At 50.4% G+C, this 17,087-nt stretch overlaps 1 protein-coding gene across 2 annotated transcripts in view; it reads left to right on the forward strand.

Moving 5' to 3' along the window:
* Nucleotides 1–1,039: 1,039 nt before the first annotated feature.
* The window catches only part of GLB1L2 (galactosidase beta 1 like 2), a 32,942-nt gene continuing 16,894 nt past the window's right edge, over nt 1,040–17,087 (forward strand). Inside the window, exons 1-9 of one of the 2 annotated variants that reach the window (XM_069876345.1) lie at nt 1,040–1,147; nt 5,723–5,782; nt 6,959–7,156; nt 7,872–7,940; nt 8,489–8,584; nt 10,077–10,185; nt 10,482–10,574; nt 13,959–14,040; nt 16,773–16,837. In XM_069876345.1, the coding sequence (XP_069732446.1) occupies nt 1,065–1,147; nt 5,723–5,782; nt 6,959–7,156; nt 7,872–7,940; nt 8,489–8,584; nt 10,077–10,185; nt 10,482–10,574; nt 13,959–14,040; nt 16,773–16,837 (855 nt within the window). In that variant the 5' untranslated portion in view covers nt 1,040–1,064. The remainder of the gene's footprint in view (nt 1,148–5,722; nt 5,783–6,958; nt 7,157–7,871; nt 7,941–8,488; nt 8,585–10,076; nt 10,186–10,481; nt 10,575–13,958; nt 14,041–16,772; nt 16,838–17,087) is intronic. The other variant, XM_069876346.1, reaches the window with a different exon arrangement.

Below are 17,087 nucleotides of genomic sequence, written 5' to 3' on the forward strand. Positions count from 1 at the left end.
CCGACTAGATGATCCGGTGGGTCTCTTCCAACCTGGTTATTCTATGATTCCTTCTTGAATGCCCAGTATGTGGCAAGGAATCAAAGAGTGGTTTGGGTTGGAAGGGACCTCAAAGCCCATCCAGTACCAACTGGGACACCTCCCACTGGATCAGGGGCTCCAAGCCCCATCCAACCTGGCCTTGAACCCCTCCAGGGATGGGGCAGCCACCACTGCTCTGGGCAACCTGGGCCAGGGCCTCCCCACCCTCACAGGAAAACATTTCTTGCTAAGATATCATCTCAATCTCCCCTCTGTCAGCTGAAAACTGTTCCCCTTCATCCTACCCTTGCTCTCCCTGATACAGAGCCCCTCCCCGGCTTTCCCACAGCCCCTTTAAGGACTAGAAGCTGCTCCGAGGTCAGCCTGGAGTAGAGAAGGCTGCAAGAACAAACCCAACTCTCTCAGCCTGTCCTTGTACGGGGGGTTTTCCATCCCTGGGATCATCTCCATGGCCTCCTCAGGACTCGCTCCAACAGCTCCATGTCCTCCCCGTAATGAGGACTCCAGAGCTGGGCACGGGGCTCCAGGTGGGGCCTTACAGAGCGAAGCAGAGGGGCAGAATCCCCTCCCTGGCCCTCTGGTCCCTTCGCTCTGGAACCAGCTCAGCTCACGGCTGCTTTCTGGGCTGGGAGCTCTCACCTTTCTGGCTCCCGTTGAGCCCAGCACCCCAAGTTCTCAGTCTCTGTGCTGGGATTGCCCTGCCCCGGCTGCAGGACCTTCCCTTGGCCTTTCTCACCCCCGCTCGCAGCGCCACAGCCGCGGGCATCGCCCTCGGCCCTCCCCGTGTTCCCCTCCCCGCGTTCCCCTCCCGCTCTGCGAAGCGAGCGCCCAATCAACGAGGCAGCCCCCTTCCCCCCCCTTCTCCATGACTGACATGGGCGCGCCCAGGCCGCGCCGGCCAATCAGCAGCGCCGCAGGGCGGGCGGAACGGCCCAAGGCGGCGGGGCGGGGGGGGGGGGGGGGAGTAGTGGGAGGGGGAGATTGGACGCAGCGGGGCTGGTGCCGGCGGGGCCGCGGGTGCCATGTGGCCGTGCGGCGGGCGGCGGCAGCGCCGGCTCGGGGGCTTCGTGCTCCTCCTCGTGGGGCTGTGGCTGCTGCTGCGCAGGTGAGAGCCGGCACGGCCCCCGCGGGGCGGGGGGAGCCACACCGGGGATGCGCGGGGCACCGCACCGAGGCGGGGAGCAAACGGGGATAACGGGGGGACCACACCGGGGATGCTCGGGGGACCAAACCGGGGGGGTCAAACCGGGGAGACTGACCCAGGGGTGCTCGGGGCACTGGAACATAACGGGGAGACCAACTCGGGGATGCTCGGGGGACCAAACCCGGGATAACGGGGGGAGCAAACCGGGGAGACCGACCAGGGGATGCTCGGGGCACCGGGACCTAACGAGGGGACCAAACCGGGGATGGTCATAGGACCAGACGGGGATAATGGGGGGACCAAACCGTGGGGACCGACCCGGGGATGCTCAGGGCACCGGGACCTAACCGGGGGACCAACCCGGGGATGCTTGGGGAACCAAATGGGGATAACGGGGGGAGCAAACAGTGGAAAACGACCTGGGGATGGTCGGGGCACCGGGACCAAACCGGGGATACCAAGGGTACCAAAGCGGGGGGACTCACCCGGGGATGCTCGGGGCACCGGGACCAAATGAGGATAACGGGGGGACCTACCCGATGATGCTCGGGGGACCAAACCGGGGAGAACGGGGGGGAGCAAACCAGGGAGACCGACCCAGGGATGCTCGGGGCACTGGAACCAGGTAGGGATAACGGGGGGAGCAAACTGGGGAGACCAACCTGGGGATGCTGGGGGCACCAGGACCAAACCGGGGATACCAGGGGGACCAAACCGGGAGGGAGGATGAACTCACCTGGGGATGGTCGGGGCACCGCACCTGGGGGACCAGGCTGGGGATACGGGGAGCGTCGGGGATACCGGGGCCACTGCGCCGGGGATGCTGCACTAGGGATACTGGGAGAACTGGGGGTACCGAACCAGGGATGCTGCACTGGGGATGCTCAGGGTACCGCACTGGGATTACTGGGGATGCCTGAGATATCACACTGGGGGTACTGGGATCACTGCTTCAGGGATACTCGGGGTACCGTAACGGGGGTACCAGGGGCAGCGCACTGGGAGTACTGATCCAGGAACACCGCAGTGGGGATACTGGGAGTATCAGGTGCATGATACTGGCAGCACCACACCAGGAATACCAGAGGTGCCATGGGAAGCTGGGGATGCCCCACAGTGTGCGCCTGCTCTCTGTTTGCATTCACTGTTGTTCTGGGGCTTCCTGTTAACCGGGAAAAGGGTCATTAACTTTGTGCTTCCCTCTGGCTGCCTGGGAAATTAATAGAACCAGGCTGGATGCGATCCAGCATGTTCACATCAGTCCCTGACGGAGAGCATCCTCCGATGGGATGGAGCGTGGGAAGCACCGGGGAGAGTGATGCTGCCTCCGCGCAGAAATAGTTTAAAAGCTGTAAATAAATGTTCCGCGTAGCACGTGCAACTTCTTGTCTATCATAAAAAGTAATGGATAAGGGAAGAGCGATTGCCAGCGCTCTAAATCAGACTCTGCGTTAGGATAATGCCATCCCTGCCGACCTTGGCTCTTGCCGGGCTTTGCATCATCGCAGCCCCGATGGCTGATGTGGATTGATCGCTCACTCGGATACAACCCTTCGCTGAAGCTGTCCCACTTGCACCAGGCAGTTGTTTTTCTCTCTCTCTAGCCTGAGCTGCAGCCAGCAGTGGTGACCACCTCTCCTTTCACATCACCTTGAACGTTCTCCTCCAGGTCCCATTTGTGCACTCCAGGCCATTAGCCTTTCCCATGTAGCCCACCTGCAGTACCAAGAAGCTATTCAAGGTCCTAGCTTCAATCCCGTGTGGGTTAGATCCTGTTCCTTTGGAGGGTGATGCTCCTCTCGTCTCGTGTTCTGGCCAGAGGTGTCCACACATCACCTTCTCCCTGCCGTGCAGCAGATCTTCCACCCCTGACAGTGAAGTGTGGGAGATAATTAGGAGATAATTAGGAAATAATTAGGAGATAATTAGGAAAAAAATTCTTCACAGAAAGGGTCATTGGGCACTGGCAGAGGCTGCCCAGGGAGGTGGTTGAGTCACCTTCCCTGGAGGTGTATAAGGCACGGGTGGACGAGGTGCTAAGGGGAATGGTTTAGTGTTTGATAGGAATGGTTGGACTCGATGATCCGGTGGGTCTCTTCCAACCTGGTGATTCTATGATTCTGTAATATTCAGGTGAGGGAAGGTGTAGTTGGTTATTACTGCTCAGATCCTTTTGATAGCTTGGATATTTTCATGGTAGGAAGTTACCTGATCCTCAAAGCTATAGGAAAGCCTTGATAAATCTTTGCTTAATTAGAAGCAAAATTCTTTTGTAGCTGGCATTGGGTCTGTGCCACATAGGTTCTTAGCAGAGGATTATTGTAAACCAATACCAGATAAAAGCATGAAAGTCTGTCTCGTGTACAAGTGTATCTATCCATATCCATTGGTACCCAGTGGTTTTCTCCATGTCTGCATCCCCTGAGAATGAACCGCGCTACGAAAGGCAGGGATTGTTATCCCAGCAGTGTTGAATGAGCACCAGGGGCTTCTTTGACCCACACAGCACCTTGGCAGGGCAGGACAGCGAGTGGAAGCAGCTCAAGGCTTTCACTTTCCTCTGGCCTGACCGGGAATAGACAGCAAAGCCCCCCAGGGCAGGTCTAAGTAGGGCTTAGGCATTAACAGTCAAGTCTCTTGCCCTCCGAAGTGCTTCCTTCAGCATTTATGAATGCTGAAGGTCTCCATGCTTTCCCCCCATTCTGGTTTTCTTCTGTTCCATTAACTCTTTCTCCCAACTGGTCTGGCCAGGGGGGAAGCCAACTCCAAAGCTCGATCTCCAGGCTTCTGCAGAGAGGACTTCAGCAGGGCTTTTGTTTTACAGGCACGAATGCCTTAGCACAGCAGTCAACCGCAACATTCCTGTTCTACTTGGAGTGGTTTGCATTTCAACTTCTAGAATCATAGAGTCAAAGAATGGTTTGAGTTGGGAAGGACCTTAAAGCCCATCCAGTTCCACCCCTGCCATGGGCTGGGACACCTCCCACTGGATCAGGGGCTCCTCTCCCTGCAATCTCTGATCAAGAGCCCCTCCCCAGCTTTCCTGGAGCCCCTTTCAGCCCTGGAAGCTGCTGTAAGGTCTCCCTGGAGCCTTCTCCTCTCTTCTCCAGGCTGAACAACCCCAACTCTTTCAGCATGTCCTTGGATGGGAGGTGCTCCAGTCTTACAGAGATTGTTTTGTTAAGGACTAACTTGCCCAACCCAGCTATCCAGTAACCTTCAGCAAAGATAGATAAAGATTGTTTGCCACCTGTGCTGTCATTATGGAAGAGAAAAAATCCACCAGGAGCAGAACATTGCTCTCCTGGGTGGACTCTAAGCTGTGGAAATCCACTATGGGTTAACAGGTTGAAGCTCTGCTGAGTCATGGAAATTTTTTTACAGGAGAAGCTGATCAAACAGAAGCCAATAAGAGATGTGGCTTTGAGATATCCAGGAGAACCTGTAGAGAACATTGAGAGCCTGGAGGCTTCCTGCCCATCCTCCTTGGGAGAAAAAACTCTGGAGCCAGGGAGTTTCAGTGATGGAAACTTGATGGAACCTTGCCAACTAAGTTATGCCCAGGATTAAGTCGATGAGCTTAAGTGATTTGTTTATTTTTATCTGACTGTGTGTGCTGCCCTAGCACAGCCTTCATTCTGGCACCAGTGGCAGTAAGCAGGAGTGGTGTGTGCAGGGGTAATTTAGGGCTTTACCTGGCTCAGAAACAGGTTAGAAACTAAGGGTTTTTCCCATCTTAATCTTTAAACTTGGTTCTTTTGCATCTCCCAGTCCCGCTGAGCTCTCCAGCTCAGGCTTCCCACCAAGCAGCAGAAGATGGGGCTGCAGTTTCAGGGTCTGATTTGCAAACACTGCAATCTGGGCGAGATGTAGTTCTGGCAGGAGAGAGGGGCAGGGAGGCACAGGGAGAACCACTTCCTACTGCTCGTAGCAGTTCCCTGAGAGCAGCGCTGCCGTTTCTCAGCCTCATGTCATCATTCTCTGGCTGTACCTGGTTTCTTGTGTAGATGAGAATTTTTGATGCTGTTCCTACTCAGGCAGCCACCTTTTAAACACATCAGTTCATAGAACCGTAGAATGGTTTGGTTGGAAAGGACCTTAAAGCTCATTCAGTTTCATTCCAGGGTCACCTCCTTTTGGATCAGGGGCTCCAAGCCCCATCCAACCTGGCTTTGAACACCTCCAGGGATGGGGCAGCCACCACTGCTCTGGGCAACCTCCCCACCCTCACAGGAAAACATTTCTTCCTAAGATTTCATCTCAATCTCCCCTCTTTCAGCTCAAAACTGTTTCCCCCCCCATCCTATCCCTGCAGTCCCTGATCAAGAGCCCCTCTTTTTGGTATTTTGTGTATTTCTCTGACCCTGAGCTGTGCTGCCTTCATAAAATCTCTGCTGTTACTGCACCACCTTCCGAATGGGCTGTGTTATGATCTCTTTGCTCAGCACTATTCTTTGCAAATGGATTGATAGTAAAAGCTCGTGGGTGCTGGCTGGCTGGAGGCAGTGAAGATCTAATCCAGACTTCCTTTTCCAGGTATTACCCATGCCTGCTGCCGGTTGTTTCAGAGCCCTGTGAGAACGCTGTCGTATACAGGTACCCCCTGTGCTTGTCACAGTATCCTGGAAGCCTTAGATTTCGTTCGTTTGTAGTCTCCTTGTCTCGTGCCGAGGCCAAATAATGCTGCAGGCTCCTGGTTAGCAATCCCTGTCAGCCGTGAGCTCCGAATCCTCACCCTCTGCTAATGCCCGCTCTGCACTAGCCTAGCGACCAGCCCGAGGTGTTTCCTTCTTCTGCGAATGTGACATTTTGCTCAAACGTGTGGGTCACTCTTGCTCTCACGCGATGAGAGTTCAGTGCTTGCCTCTGGCTGTGAAAACATCTTGGAGGAACAAGCTGCTATTGTCCAGCCCTGCTGTGCATTCGGAGTCGTGGCACTGGGGGTGGCAGGGTAACGGCTCCGGGTCTGGGTGAGTTCAGAAAACGTGTTTCCCAGTTCGGTTGAAGTGAACTGGGGAGCTGTGGGAGGCAATGGGAAGCAGTTTCTTGCGTGCAGGAGCCAACCAGACTGGAGCTGTGGTAGTGTGAGTATTGACTCAGGTAAGAGCACTGGAACCTGGCATCTCCTTTGCTCCGATTCTTTTGGCAAATAACACACTTAAGAGGTTAAACTAAGCAATAATGTTTGTGATGACAGCAGACCTCATCTTTCCGGAGGGGTGAATGTACCCAGTTTTCTTTGAATTAAAGAAAAGATTCCTGTTCACAGTGAACAGGCGAGGGTTCCTTGATTTTTCCATGCATTGAGCTGGAAGGTGTTGGAGACCACAAGGTGCTCAGGGTTGCAATAGTGTGACGTGGGCACTGCTGGAGTGAGGAGCTGGAAATCAGCCAGCACGTGTCATCCTGCTGCAGAACAGGGAGAACTTACATTTCCAAAGTTATGGAAGTGTTTGCTCGTGTTGTGAGTGAGAACTTCTCCATCCTGTATTCTCAGCACGTTGGAGCAGTGCAGGGTACGGCAGACTTGCTCAGGGCATTCAGGATGGCAGCTTCTAGGGAAGGGAATATTAAATACGCATCCTGGGCAGGTCTTCCATCCATTTTATCATCTGACAAATCTCTGTGCTCTGTATGACAGAGCATGGTTTCATTAAGAAGTAGGAAGGTCGGAGCTGATCCTTCCAGGCAGAGTGATAATGGTTGGCCTGTCTTAGGGACAGGTTTCCATACTAGAGACTGGATGCTGATATGTCTCTCCTTCTTTTCTAGGTTTAACTGGAGTGAGCTGATCCCTCTGCAGCTATGGGGGAGGACCCTCGGTTTGCAGACAGAAAACTCGCAGTTCCTGCTGGAGGGCATGCCGTTCCGCATCTTTGGAGGTTCAATGCACTATTTCCGAGTCCCCAGGGAATACTGGGAAGACCGTATGCTAAAGATGAAAGCGTGTGGCTTGAACACCCTCACAACGTAAGTGTCCTCACTCCTTAGGCTCTGTCACACGTGCCTTCCCACCTGTCCCCTCTTCCATGGTAGCTGGTGGGACCTTGTAGTTAATTCCAACGTCTTTCTATACTTGTTAGTTTGAGAAAAGATGCAGGAAAGAATAGTGGGGACTCATGTTTTCTTTAACTAAACTATCACACGCTGTAGTGTCCCCAAATACTGATAGGAAGGGGTGACTGTCAGATGTACTGGGGAAGTGCTTGCTTTATGCTGATGGAAGGGTCTGTCTCTGACAGCACAGCTGGGAGTTCATAGAGTCATGAAATGGTTTGGGTTGAAGGGACCTCCAAGCCCATCTGGTTCCAACCCCCTGCCGTGGGCAGGGACACCACCCGCTGGACTCAGGCTGGTCAAGGTCCCATCCAGCCTGGCCTTGAACACCTCCAGGGAGTTGCTCTGGCTTGGAGAATGAAAGCTTCACCTGGGGAGAGACCCACATGGTGGTCTTGAGAAATGTAGATATTGCAGAGTACAGGAAAAGGGCACAACAAAGTAAGGGCTTGTCAGGAAAATGAAAGAAAGGCACAAATAATGTCTAAGACACTTGTAGTGTGGACTCGCAGGAGACTCTGGGTCTTCTTCTGACTAGCAAAGGGAGTGCATTGTTTTTTTTCTGTACTTCACCAACGTGGTGCCCTTTTCATTCCTTTCCCTCCACTTCCCTGACTCTGCCTTTCAGGTATGTGCCGTGGAACCTTCATGAAGAAGAAAGAGGGAAGTTTGACTTCAGCAAAAACCTGGATCTAGAGTATGTGGTACAGACAGCTCTCTTTATTAAATATTCAGGTTTGGAGGGGAGGGTGTGCTTTTTGCTTCTGCATGAAGATGTCATGTCCAGCTTCTGAGCAAAGCCAATACTTCAATCAGGCAGCGGATCATAAAATCGTAGAATAGTTTGGGTTGGAAGGGACCTCGAAGCCCATCCAGTTCCACCCCCTGCCATGGGCAGGGACACCTCCCACTGCACCAGGGGCTCCAAGCCCCATCCAACCTAGCCTTGAACCCCTCCAGGGATGGAGTGTCCATCACAGGCAACCTGGGCCAGGGCCTCACCGCCCTCGCAGGAGAAAATTGTGCTTCTGCCTCTGGATCACGGAGGTGATCAGGTCAGATGGAGAGTCATTCCTCCCCCTGCTTTCTGGAGTCCCAGGAACTTACAGCTTTAGTGCCAATCCAGTATAGTTGCTCTATTCTCTTCTGGTTTTGGTACCTAAATGTCACGGTGATGGGTGTGTTAGGAGTGCATGGAGTGGGGATTCTGCAGTCAGACGATAATTGCACTTTGTGGATCTCTAGGGCCTTCCTTTCACTGGCAGCTAAAAATGGACTGTGGGTGATTCTGCGTCCTGGACCTTATATCTGCTCGGAATGGGACCTTGGCGGGCTGCCCAGGTGAGTCTGTAAATAGTTCAGTTGAGGCAAGCGTTCAGGACTGGAGAAAGAAAACAGCAAGCCCCTTAATTCTACAGTCGAGCTTCCTTCAAAGATTAGACTGGCTGGCTGTTAGATGGGAGTGTCCCCAGTATTTATTTTCTGTGTCCTCAAAGGAGGCAGGTGCTCATTATGGAGCTCTCTTAAGCAGTACAGATAGCAAAGCTGGAACCAGAACATTTTTTGAGTGTTTATTCTTGAATAATTGTATTACAGCATAGATAAAGCAAGAAAACAGAATCGGGGAACCCCATCTTCTGTGGCTGGTGCAGCTCGACTCTGTTTAATATAAACAGGAGTATTTGCAGCTTGGTACAAGAATTTGCTTCGTCTTGGGTCCATTTTAAAAGTCCTGCTAGAACTTACGTATTACACGTCTGGCAGTGATAAAGACTGTAACTTTTCCAGGTGGCTGTTGTATTTTCCTCTGAAGCACTCACCTTGCTGCTAAGAGGCTTTGAGAGCTGCGTTGAATACGTCAGCCTTGAGACTCGCCTGGTTACTAGATCCCAGTGGAACCGGTGCCAGGTTACATGCTGCTTGTTTTCCTTACCTTCACGAAGCGTAAACCTCTGTGGGGACACTTTACAGAGTCTGGGGGTTACTTCTTTTAATCTTCTCATTTTTCAGGGAGTTCAGGTGCAAAACTGCAAGGGTGTCAGGAACTTGTGTGGCTCCTTGTGAGCAGAGGCAGCAGCCAGCTCCACATTAGGTTGTGAGGAGCACACGTCTCATCAGTTTTTGCCTCATCACCTGTGTATTTTCCTTTTTTTTTATCAGACAGATAAAAGATCCTGATAAAGAGCAACAGATAAAGAGACAATGATTTTATAAGGCCACCGACCTGCCTGTAGCAAACAGGAGTTGAGTCTTTCAGACCCCTGGAAGCACTATTAGTTAATGCCTCCTTTTGCAGAGAAAAGGAAGGCACAGGCTCACTCTGCTTTGGTTGTTACAGCACTGCTTTGTTCTGCTCTTAAACAAACCCCTCTTTTCTGTGTTAACCCCAAACCAGCAAGTGAAGTCTTGTAAATCAGCAATAGAAACCATGAGAACAATTCTTGGAAGCTTAGTTTGGAGCGATGATTGGGGCTTTAATGAGGGAGCACTTGGTTGCGGGGTGTCCTTGGGGATGCAGGGAACTCCAGAGTAACCTTTGGAGTGGTATCGTATTGGGAAAGTTAATGAAGTTAGCTCAGGCTCAAAATACAGCACACAAAGAAGGGGAACAGCTTGGCAGTTGCAGTCTGGACTCCTTTAAAAGCATGAGTGCTGGATATCCCGGCACGTGCTCCGGTGTTGTCCATACCTGCACTGTGGGCTTGGCCAAGTGACACGGAAAGGTCAGTGGCTCCTGCCCAGATGTGACGTGATGCTGGTGGGTGGTGGTACCTCTGGCAGCCTCAACTGGGAAGGAGACTCTGACAGATTTTGTTTGCTGCTTTTCTCATAGTTGGCTACTGCAAGACCCAGAGATGCAACTGAGGACAACGTACAAGGGCTTCACAGACGCCGTGGATGCCTACTTTGACCGTCTAATGCCTATTGTTGTCCCTCTTCAGGCAAGTACAATCCATGTCCCTCTACATCCGTGCATAAGGACCGTCTGCACGGATGAGTGTGAGCTGTGTGTAATGGCAGCAGGCTGCAGCAAAGCTACCAGCTTCGCTTCAGGAGCCAGGGTGAATTATTACGTGTGTCAGCTCTCCAGATGTAGCTGTTCAGACTTTGGGAGGATGAGAGAGTGGAGCTGAGTCCGCCTGAGACTCATGCGTCTTTCCTGCAAGCCAGTGCCACTGATTTTGGTCCCTCTGATTAGAAGTTATGGTGAGTAACATCTCCCTTTTGTTCTCAACAGTACAAGAAAGGAGGCCCCATCATTGCAGTCCAAGTGGAGAATGAATATGGTTCCTACGCCAAAGACCCAAACTACATGACCTACGTTAAAATGGTAACGTTGGCTCATTTACTCATTTCTGTGGTGAATCTTTCCCGTAAACCACCTTCCTTACAGCATTTTGGTTCTTCTGAATAACTTTTGAGCATGGCTTCAGAAACCCCTGAAAGCATCAGTGCGTAATCCAGCTGCATTTCCCTTGGTGCTTCTTCCTGAAGTGAAGTGTGGGAATGTGGAAGATGGGATGTGACTCTCAGTACTGAGAAGCCTGTGTCCATTTGTCTGCCAGAGAAGAGGGTTGTAGGAAGTCGGGGAGTATCTGTAATACACGGCTGGCCCTGAAGAAACTCTCTTTTGCTGGTCCTGCTTTGCTTCTCTTAGATGAATTTAGAGAAAGGTTTCTCTCTGGTGACTTTCCTGGGGGGAAGGCTGATGTGAACAAGCCTAAACTCGCGTGAGCTGGAGCTCAGCATCAGGCAGGTTAATTTGCCAACGCTCCCTTTGGAGACTGGACTGTGCCCTGGCTGCCACCTCTGAACCGAGTGATAAAGAGTTGGCCAGTGCCCAAGGAGGCCAGGTTGTCCTGGTGGACCTGATGTGAATCTGACTTGTTCCTTTGCCCCCAGTACAAGTGCAAGGCAGACAGTTAACAGGATCTGCAGCGTGTCTTACAAGGTTCCCTGTTCGGTTTCTTCTCACTGAATGCTTAAAAGCATTGCTGCACGTGAGAGAGGTTACGCACCCAGCGCTGCGTGTGCACTATACGTTGTATGTTCCCTGTTAGTCTCCTACAGCATTACAGGCTGCCCAGGGAGGGGGTTGAGTCACCTTCCCTGGAGGTGTTTTAGGGACAGGTGGATGAGGTGCTGAGGGACACGGTTTAGTGTTTGATAGGAATGGTTGGATTCGATGATCTGGTGGGTCTTTTCCAACCTGGTGATTCTATGATTCTATGATTATCGGATCCTTCTGAAACCCTTTGGGTACCTCAGCTTCACCCTGTGGTTCGCCCTGGCTCAGGTTGTCCTGTTGCTCAGGGTATACAGAGGCTCTTCAACTGAATTAATTGTGTGGCAGGAGTCTGGATCTTCTTAGAGCTGTTCCTGCGCTAACTCCATCTCGTGGAGTGATTTGGCATTGCTTGGAAAGTTAAATATGAAGCGTACATATTAACAAGTTAGAGTTAATTGCCAAGCTGAGCTGATCATGTCAAAATTGTCTGTTTAATCTATCTACTCTCCCTCCTTGTGTCCCACCAGTGGCCAGCAGAAAAGCAAATGGCTTTCAGAGCCCTAAACAAAGGGTCCCAGAGACTCGGTTATGTCAGAACGACGTGCCAACTCGGTGCTTGCTTTTCCATATCTTGGTCATGAGGGAGCTTGTGATGTTTCACGGGCTTGTCTGAACAGATGAGGTTTCCCCGCCAGGCCCATGAGTTTATTTTTGCAGTGCTGTTTTATCATGTTCTGGTACAACTTACCTCTGAGGAAGCATGTTACAGTGGTTAAAGATGAAAATGTGGGAAAGCAGGATTTGCAGGGCTTCGTTTTTGGTCGGAGTGGGATCTAATGTGAGGTGGAGTTCCTAGTCTTTGTTCTTGAGCTCTAAATGTGGCCGGTTGATTAATTCATGTCTGCACTCAGCGTATATGGCGATGTTGCAATTCTCCTGGAACTAATACCCATTAAAGAATCCCCACAGCTCACTCCAAACCTGAAATCCCTGTCCTTATCTCACTCTTTTGGTCCGGTGCCTACGCACTCCTAGGGCAGGAAAGGGTGTTTCCCCTCCTCCCCAGGCAGCCGGTGAGCTGGGATTAGCCGAGCACACACCTGTGCTGCCTCAGATGCTGTTTCTATTCCTGGTTTCTCTGATGCACCCTGAAATCCTGTGATGCATTTCAATGTGTGGCAGCTCTCTGCTGTTTCTCCATCTTGCACATAGATTCAAAAGGAGAAGGTACTTAGTATAATGCAGTGCTCGAAAAATTATCGATTTAGTGGTGATTGGTTTCGATTAGGTTTGATTGGGTTTCGATTAGATCTTGGCAAGAAATATTCTCTGGAGGTGTTCAAGGCCAGGTTGGATGGGGCTTGGAGCCCCTGATGCAGTGGGAGGTGTCCCTGCCCATGGCAGGGGGTAGAACTGGATGGGCTTTGAGGTCCCTTCCGACTCAAACCATTCCAGGATTCTTTGAACTCCTAGTTGAGTTTGTCATTGAACTCTTCGCGTTGTGTCCCTAGTGCAGGCTGTGTGCGATTCTCAAGTCGGTTTTATGTACATGGGGTGCCCTGGCATGGGCAAAGGGTTCTTTAAAACACTCAGCAGACGTTAACTACACACGTAACTCCTCTGTGAGCTGGTGTCCTCACCATCTTTACCGTGAGTAATTTAGAATTATGAGCTTGTTTCCAGAGCTCCTTGAAGCTGAAGGAGTGACTTCCAATGCAGGTCCGGTGAAAAGAGGGGTTAATTTGTAACTAGGATTTCCTAATCTCTCTTTCAAACACCAGCCACTGCTTTGTAGTAAAAACAACTCTAAGAGAATGATCCTAATGGGAGGGACCTTGTGTGTGCATATGCCTTTTCATAGACTCGTAGAACCACAGACTCATTAAGGTTGGAAAAGACCTCTAAGATCATCCAGTCCAACCATCAGCCCCACCATGCCTGCTAAACCATGTCCAAAAGTGCCATGTCTACATGTTTTTTGAACCCCTCTAGGGATGGAGACTCCACCACTGCCCTGGGCAGCCTCTGCCAGAGCTTCACCACTCTGTCAGTAAAGGAATATTTCCTAATATCCAACCTAAACCCCCCCTGGCACAACTTGAGGCCGTTTCCTCTCGTATAGGACCTCCCTTCATGGAGCTGCAGAGAGTGATGAGGTCTCCCCTCAGCCTCCTCTTCTCTAGGCTAAGTAACCCCAGGTCCTAACAAAGTTTTAAAAACCTTCGGATGCTATTCCATACTGTGATACTGAAGGACCAGAAAATTAATTCAGGCTTGATTGTTCTGAGGACACAGGTACCTGAGCTGTCCCGTGATGGCATTCCTGGAAAATCCATTTTCATCTTTCACCTTCTCTTGTTAGTCAGGAAGGAGGAGCTGCTTTTCTTTCTCTTCTTCCACCCAAAGCCCTCTTTTGATGGAAAGCAATGAAGTTATTGATTAAACTCATCTCGGAAGAAAAAGATAAAATCTTGAAGTTTCTTGCATCAGTGAGAAACCAATCCAGCTTTCTAAAACAAAATAGGGTTTTTCAGTTGTCTTTAAGCTGGAAAAAGCAGGAAGGGAAGCTTCAAGGAGGAATGGGAGATGTCACTACCAGTTTCAAGCTATCCTCAGAGAAGTGACAATGTACTTTAATGCTTTAATATCCTGACAAATACTAAACTCAACCTGTTAACACAATGTTTTTTCCTCTTTTTAATTTAGGCCCTGTTAAACAGAGGGATTGTGGAACTGTTGATGACCTCGGACAACAAGAACGGGCTGTCATTTGGCTTAGTGGAAGGAGGTAAACGCTTGTAGGAGAGCAAGGCAAGGCTGTGATCTTTGAATGAGAGCAGCGTGCTTCATTCCCTGAGCTGCACCCATTAACTGAGCCCAGAGCAGGCCACGGAGATGATCTGAGGGCTGGAGCGTCTCCTGTACGAGTACAGGCTGAGAGAGTTGGGGTTGTTCAGCCTGGAGAAAAGAAGGCTGCAGGGAGACCTTAAAGCAGCTTCCAGTCCTGAAAGGGGCTGCAGGAAAGCTGGGGAGGGGCTCTTGATCAGGGATTGCAGGGATAGGATGAGGGGGGATGGTTTTCAGCTGAAAGAGGGGAGATTGAGATGAGATCTTAGGAAGAAATGTTTTCCTGTGAGGGTGGAGAGACCCTACCCCAGGTTGCCCAGAGAAGTTGTGGATGCCCCAACCCATCTCCTCTTGTTTTTATATGACACTGTGAGAGGGACAAATTCAATTCCATGGCCCTTCACCTGTACGATGTTCTCAATCACACAATCACACTGTTTTGGAGCGCAGCAGTTTCCAGCCATGACCACACAGAGTCACTCTCTCCCTGCCAGCCAGCTGACTTGCAGAAGGGCTGGTGTGGAAATCCCTCTCTAACTATCCTCATCATCTGTGGGAATGTTTACTGCCTCAGAGCTGCTCCTTGTTTGGAGTTGTCTTTTCCAGCATGTCGCATGCTGAGAGCTCTTTGATACCAATTTGCCTCTTAGATGTCATAACAATGTGCTCATTAGAGTCAACGTGTCAAGTAATCAGATGCGTGGCATAACCAGGGCTCAGAGCAGGGTAGCAGCAAGGTAGTTACGAAGGCACTAGAGAGAGAGTGAGCAAGATCCAATGTAGAAATGGGTTCAGAAAATAGAAACCTCTGTACTAGAGATGAAAACTAGTGCAGTGACTGTCTGATTTTTGTTTTGTCCATCAGTGCTGTACTGACTTCTTCCCCTGAAGCGTTTGTAGGTTCTTATTGATGCCAGGAGCAGTCTGGTGCTCTGCAGGGAAAACTCTCTTGCAGAAGGACCTAGGACTACAGCGTTGAAGCCCTTGTTCAGTGATTGCAGTGCATTTTCGGGGGATGAGAAAGAAAACTTTTGCTGTCAAAGGTCACCTATGTGCTTATAGGTATGGTGAAATGTCCCATGCTGCAGGGAAAAAGTCTCAGTCTTTTTGAGAACTGGTGCAGCTCCTGCAATGCTCCTGCCTTCACGGGCACCATCAGTGGCAAGAATCCCAAACTAGGCGTCTCTCGTCTGGTCTGGAACCTTCTGGGAGTGATGAGTGGCCAAATAAAAACCTCTTTCTGCCCTGTAGGCCATGGCTAAAGCACCATGGTGGAAAGCTGCCTGTTATGTAAAGGATGGATAAGGCTTTGGGGACTGGTTCTCCACACCGTTTTCAATGATGTGCTGTTAATCTGCATTAAGAGCAAAATCGGGCACGTTAACCTTCAGGATTGCCAGCTAATGTACTACATCAATGCTAAATCCATGTTCGATTTTGTTCTCCTACCATGTTTGCCTGTGCCAAGTTCTTTGGCTCAGCACACTACATAGGTCAGGCTATTAAATTCATGGTATAAATACTGAAAAGCGAGCTTTTGCTCCTGTAAGTATTCTGTTTGAAGTGCTCCGTCTGACACAACTGGGGCTGGATTTGACACCCGCTCTCTGTTAAGAAGTCATTTTTTAATACAGAATCATATAACTGCTCCTGCATTTTAAAGAATCATGGAATGGTTTGGGTTGGAAGGGACCTCAAAGCCCATCCAGTTCAACCCTCCTCCCATGGGATCAGGGGCTCCAAGCCCCATCCAACCTGGCCTTGAACCCCTCCAGGGATGGGGCAGCCACCCCTGCTCTGGGCAACCTGGGCCAGGGCCTCCCCACCCTCACAGGAGAATATTTCTGCCTAAGATCTCATCTCAATCTCCCCTCCTTCAGCTTAAACCGCTTCCCCCTCATCCTATCTTTGTACTCCCTGATGAAGAGCCCTTCCCCAGCGAGGGAGAGGTATGATCAATGTGACTGAGGGCTAGGAAAGGATGAAAACAGTTCAAATATGAACCAGGGGCTGGGACACTGACACCAGATGAGTGTCTTCTACTGCATAAGGTCCTGCAGACAGGTCTTCCCACTCCAGTGCTTGAAGATCACGCAGTGACTTTTGGTGTAGATGCAGCACACAAACTGGTTACCAGTTCCCCCGTGCTACACAGGCCAGAAGCACAGATAAGTCCTCCAATTACAATTTCACTCTCGTTCATTTGTACAGTGGTTTCTCTCACCCACCCCTACAGACATGACAAGCTGTAAGATATTGCCTGGGTAGTGAGTCCTGCAGCTAAATCCTGGGAAATCAGTGTGGAATCCAGATATGACTTTCTAATAATAAGTTTGCCTTTATGTGGTGCCTTTTATCTGAAGATCTCCAAGTGCTTTGCAGCCTCTAATTAAAGCTTGTGACACCCCATGAGCTGTTCTGAAGCTTTCTCTTTCTAGTATCTCTGAACGTTATTGCTAAAAAGATGGCCTGCAAGGATTCCACCGAGTGCTGCAGTCTGGTTAGATTCTGCATGTGAAGTGAAGACTTTGATGAGAAATTTCCAAGGAGGGTTTATTGGTGGTTCAGAAGGTGTTCTTGTTCCCTCTGAACGTGTGCTGGGCTGATGCCTAAGGAGACAATCGGTATTTTGTACGTGTCTCAATTAATAAAACCTTTTTCTTTTCCCAACAGCACTGGCAACTGTTAACTTTCAGAAACTGGAACCTGGGATACTGAAATATCTGGACACAGTACAGGTAAGATTGATGCAGAAAAAGCTTTGCTGACCTAGATTTTTCAGGACAGTGGTAGAACTGAAGCGCTGATGGGCTGTAGTCTTCAAATGCTGCTCTGCTTCCACTTCTTTCAATCATCTCCAGTACCTCATTTCAGCATAGATATGTGAAGTTATATTAAAGGTATGATGTGCAGCAGAAAGTATCAGCTCCTATTTCTCAGGATGTGCAGCAGAACCAGGCAGAGGAACACTTGGGTCACAGATGCACT

The sequence above is a fragment of the Phaenicophaeus curvirostris genome, chromosome 25 (assembly GCF_032191515.1).
Source record: "Phaenicophaeus curvirostris isolate KB17595 chromosome 25, BPBGC_Pcur_1.0, whole genome shotgun sequence".
NCBI lineage: Eukaryota > Metazoa > Chordata > Aves > Cuculiformes > Cuculidae > Phaenicophaeus > Phaenicophaeus curvirostris.